Below are 18,016 nucleotides of genomic sequence, written 5' to 3'. Positions count from 1 at the left end.
CTTTACTTGAGCATTTCCAATTTCCAATACTTTTACTTCTACTCACACTACATCTCGGATCCCAATATTGTACTTTTACTTCCCTACAATGTTTTGAAAACTTTAGTTACTAATTACTTTGCAGATATACATTATAATATTATAAAACATGCATGGACCACTTTAGCCCTATTTTATATCTTGGCTATTTGAAAATAGCTGATCTACAAGCTCACAACGCGTCGCATCGCGACGCGTTGTGAGCTTGTAGATCTGCTATTTTCAAACATTTTGTAGGCCTACTTTTACTTTTGGTACTTTAAGTACATTTTGGTGCCAATACTTTCATACTTTTACATTTTGAATTTCTGGACATTTACTTGCATCTACAGTGCAGTACTGATACTTTTACTTAAGTACAAAATGTGTGTACTTTTTCCACCTCTGCATGAATGACTGCATGGCTCAAAGGAATTGGACAGTTTCTGTCCATGTTTTACAATTGGTCATATCATCATCTCTAACCCCATGGTGCTCACTGGCCCTGTCGCTGCATCCCAATAATGTCCTCCACACTGACAGCAGATGACAGGCGCACAGGTTGCAGGCAGTCAAGTCCATCCCAATGATCCCATAGCATCTGACATAAAACGGTCATCAAATCCACGCAGCTGCAACCAAACAGCATGCTTACTGTAGGCATTTCACATACTGTATATAGTAGCCTATATCTAACCATAGGCTATCCTAAAAGCAGATTCATGGTTTGCTGAAAGCATTCCAACTAATCACACAGTTTATTTTCATCAGACCAATCTGATGAAAATCAGGAGCAAAAGAACAAATAAATAAATTAAGAAAAAAAAAAAAGAATGGTGGTGTAGCCTGTAGCAGTAGTAGTCCTTTTTTTAATATCAGATATGATGATGATGATACTGTATATCCACCACCAGTTAAAGGCTATACTAGGATACTCACTCAGTCAACCGGCTACTGGATATTATTATGAGTCTATATTGGTGAGTAATTTGAGTCATTTGTAAGAAATTGGTCATTGAATGACCACTGACCACCAGTGACAACCACACTGTGCTGGCCATTGTAATAGGGTGCCCACATTATCCCCGCATGTGCTGTTGAGGATGGAGTTGAACTGTCAAACCACGCGCGCGAGAGTGAGACCGAGACGCGCAACAATGACCGGTCGGTCCATCATCACCACAGATACATGGTTGCATCTGTTTCATTGCTCGCTGCGCGCGGAATAACGTGGCAACGGTGCTGGCATCTATCTGGTCCTTTCCGTCCTACTGGAACAACTAGCCTACAACATCTGTGCATTGTGAAGTGGTTTACGATATCTGATTAAAGCAGTCCTTCCAGTTCCACCTGCACAAGGATGAACAAGCAGCACTTTTCAACGGAGGATACTGCTGCTGCTGGAGAGCTTTTACGCACAGAGGAGCCTCGGTCGTGATGTTGGGCGGCAGCTGTGTCCAAATCAATGATAATACTTCCATTTAAGAAGCTCCTAATCAGGTGTAGGGGGGACAATGAGGTATGGAGTGGTGGTTCTTGTGGCGGGGTTCACCGGTATGCTCAGTTTCAGCTTACTGGCCGTGGCGATTGGAACCGAATATTGGTACATCATCGACGTGGACAAACCAAACTACACCGATTCGGAAGATTTGAGTTCTCATTCCGGACTGTGGGCGACCTATGAAGGTATGTCAGTAGACATTTTATTTCATTTTCGTTATTGTTATTGTAAAAATCATCAGCTGTCTAATCTCTGGAGTGAATCGACCGCGATTAAGAACTAATTGGTCTCCATAGATGCAACCGCGCGGTCATGATCGGTCGGTGCAAGTGGCAGGCAGCTATGGGGAAAAATATATTAGGATGCTTTCTTGTCGGATTAATTTCTAACGGTGATTTTTAATAAGTGTATTCAGCTTAATAACTGTGGCATTTAGTCCACTTTTGCGCGCGAATGCACCTGCAGGAGCAGGACTCACCACCACCACACCGACCATCTCCTTCTCCTTCTCTGTTTGCTCCAGTCATATTCCAAGTTAATGTGTGATTTATATTGATAACAGAGTAAAGTGTGGCTGTGGCCTGAGGCAGACAATTATTGTCGAGCATTTAGGAGCAGCCTCTTTACCAGACATGGACACTTGTTTAGGCTATGCATTGTGCATAGACTAAATTGGTTATTGATCCCTTGGGAGGAATTCACTTTATGATTTGCAATATTCTGATCACATAATATTGTAGAGGGAATTGTTATTATTATTTTAAATTAATATAGGCCTAGAGTGGTAATATGTGGAGTATGCAGCAAAATCCTGAAGTTGACTTAATGCTGTGTAAAAAAAAAGTGTAGTTAACACTCATAATGTTTTACTGTAGGGTAATTGTTCTGTCCTTTATCTACTTGTCTTGTATTGACAAGGCTCACCTCTAGGCACACTCTAGGTAATGAATTCAATTTCTTTAGGACCATTTTTTTTTTCTTTTTTTTCCCTTGATTTTCCAAAAATTGTCTATGAACAGGTGGCTAAATATCTTGAAGAGAATAAACTGATCTACGAGTTCCAGTCTGGCTTCAGAGAGTCCCATTCCACAGATACATGCCTCATCTATTTGAATGATTACATCAAACGTGAAATTCACGATGGCAAATATTGCGGCATGGTCATGCTGGACCTCCAGAAGGCATTTGACACCGTCGATCATTCTATTCTGATTGAAAAACTCAAAGCTATTGGTCTTGATAGCACAGCAGTGAGATGGATGCACTCTTACTTGGTGGGGAGGGAACAGATGGTGGAAGTCAACGGAACCCTGTCCCCCCCCTCCCAGTAAACTGTGGAGTACCTCAAGGGAGTATACTAGGACCACTGTTGTTCTTAATATACGTAAACGACATGTCATCTGCTTGTGACTGCAATCTGTTTCTGTTCGCGGATGACTCGGCTCTCCTAGTCTCAGGCAGAGACATATTGCAGGTTGAAAAGGCCCTTAACTGTGAACTTAACAAGATCTGCACCTGGCTCAATGACAACAGACTCTCAATTCACCTAGGCAAAACTGAATGTATCCTCTTTGGATCTAGTCAGAAACTTAGCCTAGTTGAGAACTTCACAATTAAAGTAGGTGACACTGTGATAGAAAGAAAAAAACACATCTGCTACCTGGGTTGCATCCTGGAGGCTAACCTATCCAGTGAAAAAATGACCACCAAGGTAATCAGTAAAGTCAATCAACGAATTCGCTTCTTGCAAAGAGTTGCCCCGCTGATCAATATTAAATCCCGAAAGACACTAGGAGGTGCTCTTATTGGGCCCCTCATTGATTACGGAGTCCTTGTCTGGTATCGCGACGCCCCAGCTGCCTTAAAGCTAAAGCTCCAAACAGCCCAAAACAAACTAATTAGGGTTGTGCTTGGTCTCCCTCCTCTGACCCACCTTACCGAGCATCACCACGAAAGCGTGGGGTGGCTCAAAGTAGCTGACAGAGTACAGCATCTTGCAATGGGCCTGGTGTACAAGATACACTACACCTCCAAGATTCCCATGTACCTGACAAACTTCTTAAAGGTCAAGGATGTTCACGATCATAACACCAGAGGCAGCTCCACTAATCATCATCAGCGTAGATTTAACACTAAACAAGGCGCTAACTCGTTCTCCTGCTATACCATCAACATGTGGAACGCCCTTCCACAAGCCCTAAAGGAGAGCAAATCCCTAGCCTCCTTCAAAATTGGTATGAAAAGTCACCTTCAGACAGCAGCTACCCATGACTTGTAAATAGACTAAGCCCCCATGCTCCCCCCCCCCCTTTTCTTTGTATTCTGCCTTTTGTATTTGATGTTATGCTTTTGAAACTGATATTATCCTAGATAAAGTACTATGTTCTATCCGTCTGTCTTTCAATGTTATATGAGATACTTAAAGTGTGGTTTCTGTGGAAATAAGCCTCGGCTTTCTAGGATCTCCTTTTAGTTGACCTTGTACCAGTGATTTGTACTGTCATGAAACTGTACTTTTTTCTATTGCAAACTTCTAATAAATTCTTCAATCAATCAATCAATCAATCAAAAACGACCTAAAAGTTACAGGGCAAAACGTAAAGTGGGCTGTTATAGCACCACCATGAGGCCGACTGATGTAATTGCGACCGTTAGGTCGCAGTTACTATCAAAACCTCCACAAACTGTCAGTCCATCCGTCAGTCAGTCTGTCCGTCAGTCAGTCTGTCTGTCACACGTCACATGTCACACTTTTGCCCTGCTCATATCTCCGCAACCGTTGCCCCGATCCATGCCAGATTTTGCACACACACTCCTTGCCTGCCAAACTACAACCTCCAAGGACCCCCGGAGCTCCAGGGACCCCCAGGTCCCTGGGGGACCCCCAGATGTAAAAAATGACCAAATGTGCAAAAATGACCAAATGACCACCCCAACGGGGCTGCTCACGGGGAATTCCCGGGGACCACCGACTCCTGGTGGTGGCGCCCCCAGTGGAGGACCCCCTGCCACTGCAGCGCACATAAAATGCCGTAACTCGGGCTAGGAGCGACCGGGAGAGCCGGGGCCGGTACCTATTCGTCCGCCTCGGCGGCGCGGAGACCCCACCCCTCATTTCTCACATGGCCCTCTTCTCGTGCCACCATGTGGCGGATTCTTGCAAAACACATTTTTGGACACTGCTCCTACAATTTTTGCCCTAAAATCACTCAAATCGGTACACAGTATGTCTACACTCATGTCATCAACATGGATCTGTCCCATATAGCGCCACACATTTTTGGACACTGCTCCTACAATTTTTGCCCTAAAATCACGCAAATCGCTACACAGTATGTCTACACTCATCTCATCAACATGGATCTGTCCCATATAGTGCCACCTTCAGGCCGATTTTTTCAAACACATTTTTGGACACTGCTCCTACAGATTTTGCCCTAAAATCACCCAAATCGGTACACACTATGTCTACACTCAGCGCCACCATCAGGCCGATTTTTTTCAACCACATTTTTGGACACTGCTCCTACACATTTTGCCCTAAAATCACGCTGCGACCTGACGGTCGCTTATCTCCCGATTAGGGAGTCTTACTGGTAATAATTATTATGAACTTCCCCTCCAAGTTTTGAAACTGTAGCCCTTACGGTTTCCAAGAGAAAAATACTTGAATGTGAGTTTTTTGCATTACAGTGTTGGAATAGGCTGGACGGACGCAACATTACCCCTCGTGAATTTACCCCTTGTGTATTGTGCTGGGATAGGATACGTCTGTTTTTGTATGGAAATTTATATCACCACTTTTTAACAGCCTCTTCAGGAGCTACAGATGAAATTTTGCTTGTGGCTATACTCTGGCTCATTTACATGGATGTCAAAACTGACATATTGATTAATGTGCACTGTCCCTGATAAATAAATACATAAATAAATGTGTATAGATTTCCACCTTCTCTGTCATTTTCACAGGGAACAGCAGTTTCCTCGTCCCCTCACTTCTGGCAGATACCTCCAACTTGTCAGATGTAGAGAGACACCTTCTGGGTGAGTTTGTAACTCCATTAACACTTCAGGTGAAACATTTCATTCCAAAAGACAACGAGCTCACCCAGAGCCTCATGCTGTGACGCGTTGTGAGCTAGTAGATCAGCGATTTTGTAAAATGTAATTATTTTGTGATAAAGTAGTCCGCATGATCTTTCCTCGTGTACCACCCTCATATCAGCTATCGGTATGGGTAAAGTATAATACTTTATAACTTACACAGTTGGGGTGCGGTACGTGTATATTGTCTCCCTGTTCTTCTATTGAGACATTTTGATCGTGTCAAAGGTCATGTCTCACCTAGACACAGGATCCGACACAAATTTCGTCCTGTTGGTCAAGGTTCAATTTATCCCCGGAGTCTCTATTAGCTCAATGGTATAAATGTGAGCACTTGCGCAATAACTGGGTTCAAATCTGGTTCGCTACCAGGTATTCCTAAACGTCACTTAAAGGCCCGCTGACACGCCCCGAAATTATAATAGTATGATACAGTAGGTCACGTGGTCTCTTTGAAAACGGTCTGAAATAGTCTGAAACTCATGTCACAGCGTAATCTGCCCCTCGCCGCCCAACAACAGCTGACCTGTACAGTAAGTAGTCCAAGTACAGTCAATTAATTAGACTGGCTTATAATTTCGCATTCCCACAATGACGTCATATTTTAAGATGACTTTTTAAAGTGACAGTACCCCTTTAGGTGACAGTACCCCTTTAAGTAAAACTCTGCCTAAACCTAACCTTATTCCTAATCTTAACCTCAACCTTATTCCCAAACTTAATCTCAGCAAAACATGGTGGCAAGTGTGTTTTGGGGAGAGCCTTCTGGTTACCGCTTAATTTACTGTCACTGTGTGTGTGTCTGTATTGTTACACAGGGTTGAATTGTTTCATTATACTGTCAATGTCGGTCTGTAGTGTTGCACATGGCTTTTTATGTACTGTCAATGTGTGTCTGTTGTTTCATCTACTGTCTATGTGTGTGTCTGTAGTGTTGCACAGGGTTGCAGTCATCGTGTTGCCCCTCAGCCTGGTTCTGTTGGTGTTTGGCTGGATCTTTGGTCTGGTCAGCTCTCTGGCTCACAGTCCCACCTTGCTGGCCTGCACAGCGTCCTATCTGCTCTTCTGCAGTAAGTCAAACTGTTCTCCTCCCAGAGATCTGAGGCCTGAGGCCTTCATGTCACAATGTGAATACTGCGTGGGTCTGAGCATGAGCAAGGTCATTAAGTCATGGCCCAGTGGGCAAGAAATATTGTACAACATGCATGCTCTTAAATGAGTGTGTGGGTGGGTATACAGTATGTCCTGCAGACTCACTTTTGAGTGGTGTGTGTGTGTGTGTGTGTGTGTGTGTGTGTGTGTGTGTGTGTGTGTGTGTGTGTGTGTGTGTGTGTGTGTGTGTGTGTGTGTGTGTGTGTGTGCGCGTGTGCGCGTGTGTGTGCGCGTGTGTGCGTGCATGTCTTCCTTGAGCTGCAAAAGGGGCATCCTTGAAATCCAATGTTGTGTTATATTATATAAAAGTTGCACACACAGTGTTGCACACACAGACAGAACCATTGAAAAGTAGACTTGCTGTGCTGTACTTACATATCACTACCCATACTACTATAAATACAAAACATACATTTACAGATATCCATTAATACTGTACATACTACCCGTATACACACAATCGGTAAAGTAAAATTTACAATTTAGTCATTAGCAGACGCTCTTAATCCAGAGTGATTTACAATAAGCAAGGACAGTACAAGGTAATAGAAATAGTAATCTAATAACGTAGGTAAACCAAGAACCTTTCAATAAAATCGATAAAATCAGAAACAATCAAAAACATCAATAATCTGTACATCAAAACTATACACACTAGGCTATAGTGTTGATGTATGATAGAATGCCAAGTCGAAAATGGCCTGATATCGGTCCATATAAAAAAATGCTATCTAAATGATGTATGGTCAATGAGGATATAGGCAAGTGCTTCGGTAAGTGTTATAGGCTAAGATAAAGTCTGATTTGCAATGTTCATTCTAACGATTATTTATTTTAGCCCGCTAGTGATGGACCCGTGGACCCGTGTCTGTCTGTCTGTCTGTCCGTCTGTCTGTCTGTCCGTCCATCTGTCCGTCTGTCCGTCCGTCCGTCCATCATTTGTCCATCCATCTATCGTTTGCTGTCAATCAAGATATATATCTTGATAATTGAATTCTATCAAAAATCTAAACTTGCGGAGTGCATTGATGCTCCCTAAAGGTATAACCCTGAACCAAGTGACCCAATGATCTTTCCTCAAATGCCACCCTCAGGCCAAAGTTTACACTTTTGGGGCTTTTAGACTCTTTTAGTCTTGGTCTTGGTTTTACTGTTGTTTTCATACGTATATACAGTACAGTATAACAGCTGTTAGGATTGCGTGAAAACATCTCAACTACTTGGCTTGGGTGAAACACGCTTGCTGAAGGCTGCAGCCAGAAGGCTGCATACTGTAAATCTCTGTGCAGACATTAAAACGATCTCGTTTGAGTTAATTATCGTCGCTGTCGGGTAGAAACCTTGTATGTCCGAAACCATTCGTTTTGTATTTAGCATTGTAAAAATGATTTAAACTAGTGAAAACAGCAATCTACAAGCACACAATGCCTCGCATCGCGAGGCGTTTTTTTTCACTGTCTGCTATTTTCACTAGTTTTGTGCAACAGTCTCTAGAGATGAAGCAGGGCTTTACTTTGCGGGGGAAAAAAACATACAAATTTGAAACTTGGAGATACGAGGTTTCTGCCCGACAGCGACGTTATGTTGGGTTGAGGTAATGATTGTTCATCAGTTACTAGAGTATGCAGAGGAGGCACTTATGCTAAAAAGAAAATCAAGACATTTTCAGATGGAGTGGATTTAGATTAGGAACTGCAGCATGGTCTAAGTAAGTAACTAACAGTGATTGTTCTTTTAGTAGATAATTATATGTGAGAGGCTGTCACGATGAATTGGATTTTCACTGATAGGATACAAAATAAGTTCCTCTGTGTTAATTAACCAAATGGAGGATTTTATGTTCAGTAAGCATGGAGAACTACTTACACCTGTTTCACACTAGGCGACTCGAGCAGCATAAATAATCATTATTCCGGTCAGCTTGTGTTTCTCAGTAACATGGGATGTAATATTTGCTGGTTTTCTCCTCGATTTGCTTTAATTAAATAATGGCTTGCAGGTCAGGAATGGTGACTACCCACACGATACAAAATACTTAATTATTCATGTGCACTCATTGGCATTGATCACAGTTAGAAGATATTAATGATCATCATGTTCAAGTGGCAGAGAATTTGCAGCATTGAAGCACATTTCAACAACAAGGCAATTCATTGTGCTTTACATAAAACAAAGCAAAGGAAACACATTATAAAAGTACATTTGAATTCAGTAAGAAGGAAGAAGAAAGAAAAAGAGAAAGAAGTAGAACACCTATCTCCTTGGCTTTAACCCATTAAAAGCATTCATGGGAAAGCATTTGTGTCATTTTAAATTAAAAGTTTTAGTTTTTTAGACAACTCTTATGATTAGGATTTAGGATTTAGAACAATGGTTTAGAACAGTGGTTCTCAAAAATAGCAGCTCTACAAGCTGACAGAGATAACTTAGTGCCGCGATGCAAGCTTGCACATCTGCTATTTTTGAACATCTTTTATGTTATTTTTATATTTATCAACACAAATATTTTCTTCTGGGGGTCCCTTGCCATAAAACATTTTCAGATTGGCGTCCTCAGCCAAAAACATATCATGTTGGGGGTCCTTGTCACAAAAAGTATGAGAGGTCTGAATTGGGTTAAAAGGAAATACCTATTGGACACAGAGCAAAAACACACTATAAAAGGAAGATCACAGTCACTGTCAATGTGGTTTACACAATACAATATTCCTTTTGGTGAGGAAATTGTTCCATCAATTTAATTTAAGTATTTAAGAATTCACCGAGCCGTATGTGTCGTTTTGATAATTTCACTGTCAGTCTACAGTACATCTTCCGACTACCATATAATCATCCTGGCTGTATTACAGAGACAATTTTCTTCCAGGGTATTTGAGGGATGGTAGCAAACATAACCCTAAACACTGGCAGACTCACTAAGGGCAGCTCTCGTTTAGTAATAGTCTAAGAGTAGGCCCATCTTGCTTGAGCAAAAACATTCCTGGGTCTATTACGCACTGTAGCATACAGCAAATGGGACCAGAATGTGCCGATCCCCTTTTTTATCTTGAATGAGGATGCCTTTTTTATGAGCAGTGTGCACTGTCAGCTGGGGTGCTTCGTTCTGAAGTGAACAGAAAATCCATCAGAAAAAGGTTTGTGCCATTAGACATGGCACCACGGCGACCTCAGAACGGGTTGAAATCCAATCCTAGGCCGAGGGGTAAATTATACGTGAGGGAAAATACATGGCTGTGTCATAAAATGCTTGCCGTAACAGCCAGGGGCGTCACACTGGGGGGGAAAGTGGGACTGAGTTACTAGGGCCCAAGGTGGAGGGGCCTTAATTATTTTATACTTTATATATTGAAAAATAGCAGATATACAAGCTCACAGTGCTGCAAGCTTGTAGATCTGCTTTTTTTGAAAAGATGTGAAAATGTGTGCAAATCTTTGAATATGTATTTTTTAAGTGAAAAACTAAACTAAAGTTTTGCTTCTGGGGGGTCCCTGGAACTAAATATTTTGAGATGGGGGTCCATGGCCAAATACATATCGTTTTGGGGGTCATTCACATGAAAAGGTTTGAGCACCACTGACATAGAAACATAGGGTTCCCATTCATGGGGGGCCCACAGTGAATCCTTGTACCCAGGGCCCAGAATTTGGCGTGACACCCCTGGTTACAGCTGTTACTGCTACTGCTGATGGGTGCAGGCTTGTGGAGTGCACAGAGATTGGTATAGGCCAGCCTATACCAATGCTACATCTATGCTTTTATTTTATTTTATTTATTCTTTGGCGATCTGTGTGCCTGAGAGCACTGGAGAAATTCACACCTCCAACTTGAAGGACACAAAGCATAGTGTTTTTACCCGCCAAGGTTTCTTGTATTGTTGTTTTGTTATGTATTGATTGTTGGGGCAATAGGGCAGTTGCCTGTATTCTTGAGAGCTCTGGAGAAATCCATACACCCAGCTTGAATGACACAGACTGACTCAAAGCAGTATCCTCCAAGACATTTTCTTCTTACTGTGGGAGCTATTCAGTATTTTGCCATTTATTTACTATATTATTTGATTCCTATTAGTTATTTTGTTTTGCTTAATTAATTTAGTTACAAATGTATTATTTCAGTTAATTTGAATTGCAGTTAAATACAGTTTACAGTTTTCAGTTTAGGCATTTAGCAGACGCTTTTAATCCAAAGCGACTTACAATAAGCAGATAAAACATCACAATAATAAACAAGATAATATGTCAGTACATCAACAGCAATATAACAAATGCAAATGGATATCTATCTAGAAAAAAAACACAATATAATCAAGTTCTAAAAACCTAAAAAAAACGAATGCTAACTAGCTTCAATATGGTCATTGATTTTCTGTAGTGCTAAGGGTTTAGGTGGAGTCTGAAAAGGTGAGTCTTCAGTCCACGGCGAAAGCTAGCGAGTGAGTCCGTTGTTCTAAGTGCGACAGGGAGTTTATTCCACAACTTGGGAGCCAGGAGGGCAAACTGTCTCGGACGAGTGGATTTTTAAATACTTAAGTTCATGGGCGGAGTTCAAGTTCATCTGGGAGCACAGCAGGGTTTAACTAATGAGCACACAGAGGCAGTCAGTTGCACCAGGAGGAGGAGGGTACATGTTTTTTTTTTATCAGCAGGACAGGGATATGTTTTAACAGACAATTTTACAACTTTTGTACTGTGATCCAGAGCTGAAATAAATGCAACAAACAAAGAATGCACTTTCTGTCTGGACAATGGACTCCTTCCCTGCACTCTGTGTATGATTCGCTCATCCTGGTGCCCTCAGTGGCCCTTTTGATTGTATTGTTGTTTAGCCACTACAGTTACTGACCCTGCCTATCGGGGTCATAACAATGTTTTTCATTGTTGGGCAGTTGCCTGTATTCTTGAGAGCTCTTGGGAATTTCACACACCCAGCTTGAATAACACAGACTGACTCGGGGCATACTTGTTTTTTCTATCCTCCAAGACATGTTCTTCGTTACTGACCCTGCCTATCGGGGTCATAACAATGTTTTTCATTGTTGGACAAGTCTCTTGCACTTCTCCAGCACATATTGCATATTCTTGGACTGTATCTAGGCACGGCAACACAGTTTTATTTGTACACATTTCAATAACAAGGCCATTCAATGTGCTTTACACAGAACATCGAGCAAAGGAAACACAATATAAAATGACATTAGGATGCATAAAACAAAATAAGTAAAAATGAATAATATTTTGTTACAGTGCAGAAGAGAAAAGAAAAGAGAACAAGAAGAATAACTCAATCGAAGGCAGCGGCAAACAGAAAGATCTTTAGTCTTGTTTTAAAATGAATAAGAGTGGCAGCGGACCTGCAGTTTTCTGGGAGTTTGTTCCACATTTTGTGGTGCACATCTCTTGCCACTGCCAAGAACCACCAGCAAACAAAGACTCATTAAGGGTTTGTTGAAATTTCTTAGTTTCAGGAAAACAAACGAGAGGTAACTAAAAATGAATCAAAAACAATTGAGGGACCTAAACTCTTAATCAGAAGAAAACACAAGAGAACAAAAAGGTTAAACATAAGTAGGCCTACTGCTACACCTATCGATCCTGGGCTGTAATCAGTTAAGGGGTCTGATACTTTTCACAGACAGTTAGGCTGGCAGTCTGGCTGGAAGTGGTCAGAGGAAAGCCCAAGGGAGCAGGAGAAAGCTGGTCTTTTTAACCCACTGGCTTGGGGGCTGGAATTAATCCTGGAACAATGTACACAACAATCAATCAAGTCACGCAATCAATCAGCCAAGCTTACCTGCTTATACCTGGGGGAAGTGAGAAAGAGAGAGAGAGCGGGGGTTGAGATCCACAACTCCTGCACAGAGTGTAAAGCACACGCACCAATACAGCTTAGCATGTTCACACCACCTCTCAAGGGTCTTAATAGTTACGTGTACGCTGTGTTAACAGTGATAGCACACAAAGTGAACATGTACAGAATTTGATGAGTAACACTCTGTAAAACGTGCACGCTCGCCTGCGGTTAAATCAGACATGTGCTTCCCGCCCAGCACGAACATGGCCAATATTGTGTTGGTTGCAGCGCCGGGGCCAAGCCTGAGGCACCGTTCAGAATTCTAACCCCAGTCTCCTGGGTGGTGGTCAGGAACGTCACACTTGCACCGCCCAGACGCCCCTTGATTCATCTTTTTGTTAAATCTATACGCCATTTTTCTATACGCACGCACGCACACACAGCAGCAGCAACACAGCGAACAAGGACAATGTCAAAGTCACGAAGGTAATAATCAAAAACCATGAAGTAGTTTTCAGTTCACATCCATACAATATACATCACTGGAGTAAAGTTTTGCAACGTTTCAGATTAATTCTTTATTGTCCCCGATAGAGGACATTTGCTTTAACAGTCTGTGCACAATTAAATACAAAACAAATCACACTCAACAGGGTATAAACAAACAAGTATATTTTACTTTTATAGTGTTGCCAGGCTGTTAAAGGCATTGATTTCTGAGGGCACAACGCGCCTCCAATAGTGTAGTAGTAGTTACAGTATTCGGCTGCAACTATTGATAATTTTAATCTATCCTTCACTTTTTTTGATGAACAATCTAGGAGCGTGTAATTTTAACAAATCGACACAAAAGATTGTAATAGAGTTTTTATAATTGACTCACCACTTACGCCCTGAATCAGAATAAAACTTTACATTGTATTTCACATCACATCTTAAAGAAGTTGGTTAAATTAATAAAGTTTGTGAAAGCTCCATCATTTTGTAGTTTTCAAACAAAAAACATTTTTATTATGTGATTAATCTCGTAATTAACTATACAAATCGTATGATTAATCACGATTAAAAGTTGTATACGTTGGACAACACAAAAATAAACATGTCAAAAATAAAATATATTTTTACACACCAACGCATTGAATGTGTTGTGAACTGTTTTAGGCCACATTCTCATATATAATTCGGTATATTCGGTGCAAATGGGAGGGGTGAAGTTGCAACATTCTTGCATATTTAATTGATGCGTATGCGCTCACACTGTCAACTGCTTGCAGCAAGGAACCGCATTCTAGACCACTTCTGTCAACGGGACATCTATCCAAGCTGCGTAATAATTCCTCCTCCATCTCCCTGTGCTTATTAATTCTTCAAGTTCAACCCACAATGTTGACCCCCGCCAAATTGCGGCGCAAGCAGAAGCCTATTATTTCGGAAACGGGCAATCAAAAAATAAAACCAGCGGCCTGCAATAAATCAGACATATAGAGCTTATACTTTAGCAAATTAATGTCTATGAAGAGGAGAACGTCACTCGTCTCTGTGAGCAACTCCTCATAAATAAACTATGCGCAATCGAGGGAGTGGTGATCAGAAATGAAATCATTGAGGGGATGGCCACGAAATCTAATGGGAGCGGTTCAGGAGGATGATTTAACCTATTATATATAACTATGGATTTAACCCCCACATGGCTCTAAATACCACAATGTTTCATTGCCTGGGTAGCTCAGTCGGTAGAGCCCTCGCCTTTGTACCGTAAGGTCATGGGTTTGATTCCGGGCACCGGCAACTCAGCGTATGAGTAGCACGGCTTGGCAAGTACTGGGAGCTGATGGTAGGTGTGGCACTCCACCTCAGCAGTCCATCTCCCAGGGGTCTAGCGCATTGTAACGGGGACAGACTCCCGTGTGTTACCGGCTGATACCGATAATAAGCCACTCCCGACCTACTTTTGTATTTGAGGCGGATGCATTCACACCAACAGTGAACCGCATGCTTTACCACCAAAGCATTCCAAGATTATTTTCTGTATAATCAATTTAAATGGGTTAGTTGGGTTAATTATTGCACAATTTATGAACGCACTAATCAGTGCGTTCATAAATACACACTGAGAGCACTGCAGTGCTCTGTGGTCGTTAGGATATTCAGTGCGTTGCCGTGCAAACATTCAGTGCACGCCATGGCACCCTACTGTACAGCAGGTGCACTGAGTGCTCGCACTGACCGACCCTACTCAGGGTTGGCCAGTGCATTGACTCTGGACACTGATGAAAACAACAACGGTGGAACAAGTAGCCTAATTCATTGCTAAATGCCTACTAGACGAGGCTAAACGTGTGCTTAACCTAGCGAGACGAGTGCTACTACTGCCCATCATTGCTGCCAGTCAACTGACAAGGTGTGGTTGTTTTAACTGACTGTTAAAACTCGACTGAACTCAGTGTGCACTTTGACGTCATTGCAAGCGAGGATTGGGACTGAGTTACTAGGGCCCAAGGGGGAGGGGGCCTTAATTATTTAGTACTTTAGCTGAAAAATAGCAGATATACAAGCTCACAGCGCGGCACCACAAGCTCACAGCGCGGCACCGAGTGCCACGCTGCAAGCTTGTAGATCTGCTATTTATGTAAAAAGTTTTAACTGAACATTTGTAACTCAAAATTTGCTTCTGGGGGGTCCGTGGTTTTGAGATGGGGGTCCGTGGCCAAATACATATCATTTTGGGGGTCCTTCACATGAAAAAGTCTGAGCACTCGGTGCCGCGCTGTGAGCTTGTATATCTGCTATTTTTCAATAGTTAAAGCACAAAATAATGTGTAATAAATGCGTTCCCAGTCTAAATGGGTTAAGCCCCCTCTCCCTATGAAGAACATTCATGAAAGGGGCCCTGCAGTGAATCCTTGTAACCAGGGCCCAGAAGTTGGTGCAACACCGCTGGCCAGGGGCTGTGTGTAGTGCTACATGGCGGTCAGTGCTCTGCGAGAGGTGGCAGTGTGAGACTGTGTGACAGCCTGACAGCAGTTGTTTGCTCTATGGTCAGTTCTCTGTGAGTGGTGTCAGGGTCAGCGAGAGCATGGCTGGCAGGTTGGGAGGCCAATTATTTTTTTAGAAGATGTGGTTTTTTCAGGAGCTTGTTTCAGAGACATTTCAGAGGCATATTCCATGGAAACACGGAACACTGCTCGGTTTTATGGCGGGTGAATGGACCATTAACCCCCCACAACAGGTCATTGGTTGATGGTGTGTCCCCTGTATCGGTGCAGCGACGTACTGGTGTTAAATTAAGTGTATAATGGAACACATTCTGCAGGTGAACGGGTGACTTAACCTTTGGCGTTGAGTCACAGCAGAGGACACATAGTTGAGAGTAGACACATTTAAATCTAAACCTATAACAGAATGTGCTCTGGAAGCAGAGCATAAATCTTGCTCATGGGTTTAATATAAGTCATTGCGGACAGTTTAATGGCAACCGGTGCTCTTAAATCTGGCCAGCGAAACAACTTGGGGCCTTGCTACTGCTTGTTTCTGTATTTTCACCTGTTCGAGAAGAGAAAGAATTGCATTGCCGGATTCCTCCAGAACCACGATGCAAAATTAGGTGAGGTGTATAGGGTTTGCTGCAGGTCATATTCATGGCTTTTGCAATAAACAGACCATTTTTTACCTCTGACGGATTTTTGTTTATTTCATTAAAATGTTAATGGTACTTGAACTTGAATATCGTCACTGTCTGGCCAAAACCTCTTAACTGGCATAAATCAGGGCTTTTGAACACCCTAAAATAATATTGAACCAATGGAAAGTAGTAAAAAGTGCTTGGGACAAAACCTCCTAACTCCACACTTTCTGCCAAACCAGCTAACTCCACCCGATTGGCCCTCTCTTTTTTTCATAAATATGTGCTATTGAACACCCTTTACGTCTGTGTGTTGGTTAAAATAATATTGAACCAATGAAAAGTAGTAAAAAGCCCTTCGGTCAAAACCTCCTAACTACACTTGAGCTAATTTTCCTGAAAATTTACATTTTGGTGTTAGGAGGTTTCGGCCCGACAGCAGAGATATTTGAGTCAATTTTGGATACACTATCATTGGGTGGTTACACTTGAAATTTGTCTATAAAACAATCTCTTCTTCAGGAACTATTTTCAGTGGATCCTTTCAAATCAATTTGCACTTTAAAATGCATTAAAAGGTCATGATAATGCTAATGATCATTGATTTGGAAAATGGTTGCAAGCAATGTCAGGTCAGGTATAGTATGAGTCATAATCAGTGGCTAAACATGCCAGATCACTGGTATTGCCCTTTAATATTTTCTAAAATTCAGAAACACAGACTGGCTTATAGGTGACACATGCCATCCTTGGTAAATTGCCTGACTAAGCAATTTCTCAAATGTCCTTAAAAACTATCATAACCCACTGCTGTTGGGTTATGATAAGCCTGCCATCTGTGGGGGTCAAATTTCAATTTTGGCAGACATTCTTATTCAGCTTGTTATAAGCTGCTCCAAACTAATTGCCCCAGCAGGATCAATAAAGTTATTTGAACTGGATTGAATTGAGAACGATTTACAAGTGCACAAGGTCAGGGAAAGTGCCATGGACTTTTTGGCAGGTGGTCAAGGAGTGCTAGGAGAGTGTATATGCTACAAACTATATAGTACTTGAATTCATCCAAGTAGCCGTTGAGACAGCGGGGAAATCCTTGTTTGGGCTGCTCATTTGCATGAATACAGAACAACTTGTTGATGAGCCAAGCATTGAAGCTTCTGTCTTTCTTGTGATCGATCTCTAAATGTATTGTGGCACGCCATTAAAGTTAGGCTAAAGCTGACCATATATTCAGCCGCTCAAACCGGGGCGCAAACCACTGTTCCCTAAAACCGGAACCCTCAAAGCAATGCGCACGTTCACCATGCACGCGCCCATTCTCTAACGTTCGTGCTCGCGCACATACGAACTGTAGGGTTGCATACAGGCAGTGAGTGATTGACAAACAGCCTCAGCATTGTATTCAGACACGCAATTTGTTCATGCTTTCTGATTGGTTGGTGAGCATGTTTTCATGAAAAGAACATGATAAATATAATGCAACCACTGAAAACAGCTACTATTATTTTAATTCTGGCGAAAACCGGGACAATTTTGAAGTGAATGTTGAAAACCGGGACATATTAGTATTTTAGAGATATTTGTTGGGACTCGCAGCTTGAAACCGGGACAATCCCTAGTCACCCTAGTTAAAGCATAAGTCCACAGCTGTTGTATTGTAGTCATTTTTAGTTGTTCAGTAGCACTTCTACTTCTTTAGGCTTCCTCTGTGCTCCCTACATAACCTCCATGAACCTTCTCTTTGGCCTTCCTCTTCTCCTCTTACCCGGCAGTTCCTTCTTCAGCATCCTTCTCCTAATGTAGTCATGAAGGAGACTAGTGCACGCAC

The 18,016-nt window shown here is 42.0% G+C and overlaps 1 protein-coding gene across 1 annotated transcript in view; it reads left to right on the top strand.

The window, feature by feature from the left end:
• Positions 1-1,532: 1,532 nt before the first annotated feature.
• LOC308282975 (transmembrane protein 235) overlaps positions 1,533-18,016 on the top strand; it is a gene marked incomplete at both ends in the record, with an annotated part of 24,946 nt that continues 8,462 nt past the window's right edge. Inside the window, 3 exons of the mRNA XM_080723362.1 lie at positions 1,533-1,704; positions 5,489-5,563; positions 6,556-6,693. Coding sequence (XP_080579488.1) covers positions 1,533-1,704; positions 5,489-5,563; positions 6,556-6,693 — 385 coding nt within the window. The remainder of the gene's footprint in view (positions 1,705-5,488; positions 5,564-6,555; positions 6,694-18,016) is intronic.

The sequence above is a fragment of the Nannobrachium achirus genome (genome assembly GCF_963921795.1).
Source record: "Nannobrachium achirus genome assembly, chromosome: 4".
Taxonomy (NCBI): domain Eukaryota; kingdom Metazoa; phylum Chordata; class Actinopteri; order Myctophiformes; family Myctophidae; genus Nannobrachium; species Nannobrachium achirus.
The sequence above is the reverse complement of the archived record's forward strand: the minus strand, read 5'-3'. Positions and strand labels throughout refer to the sequence as shown.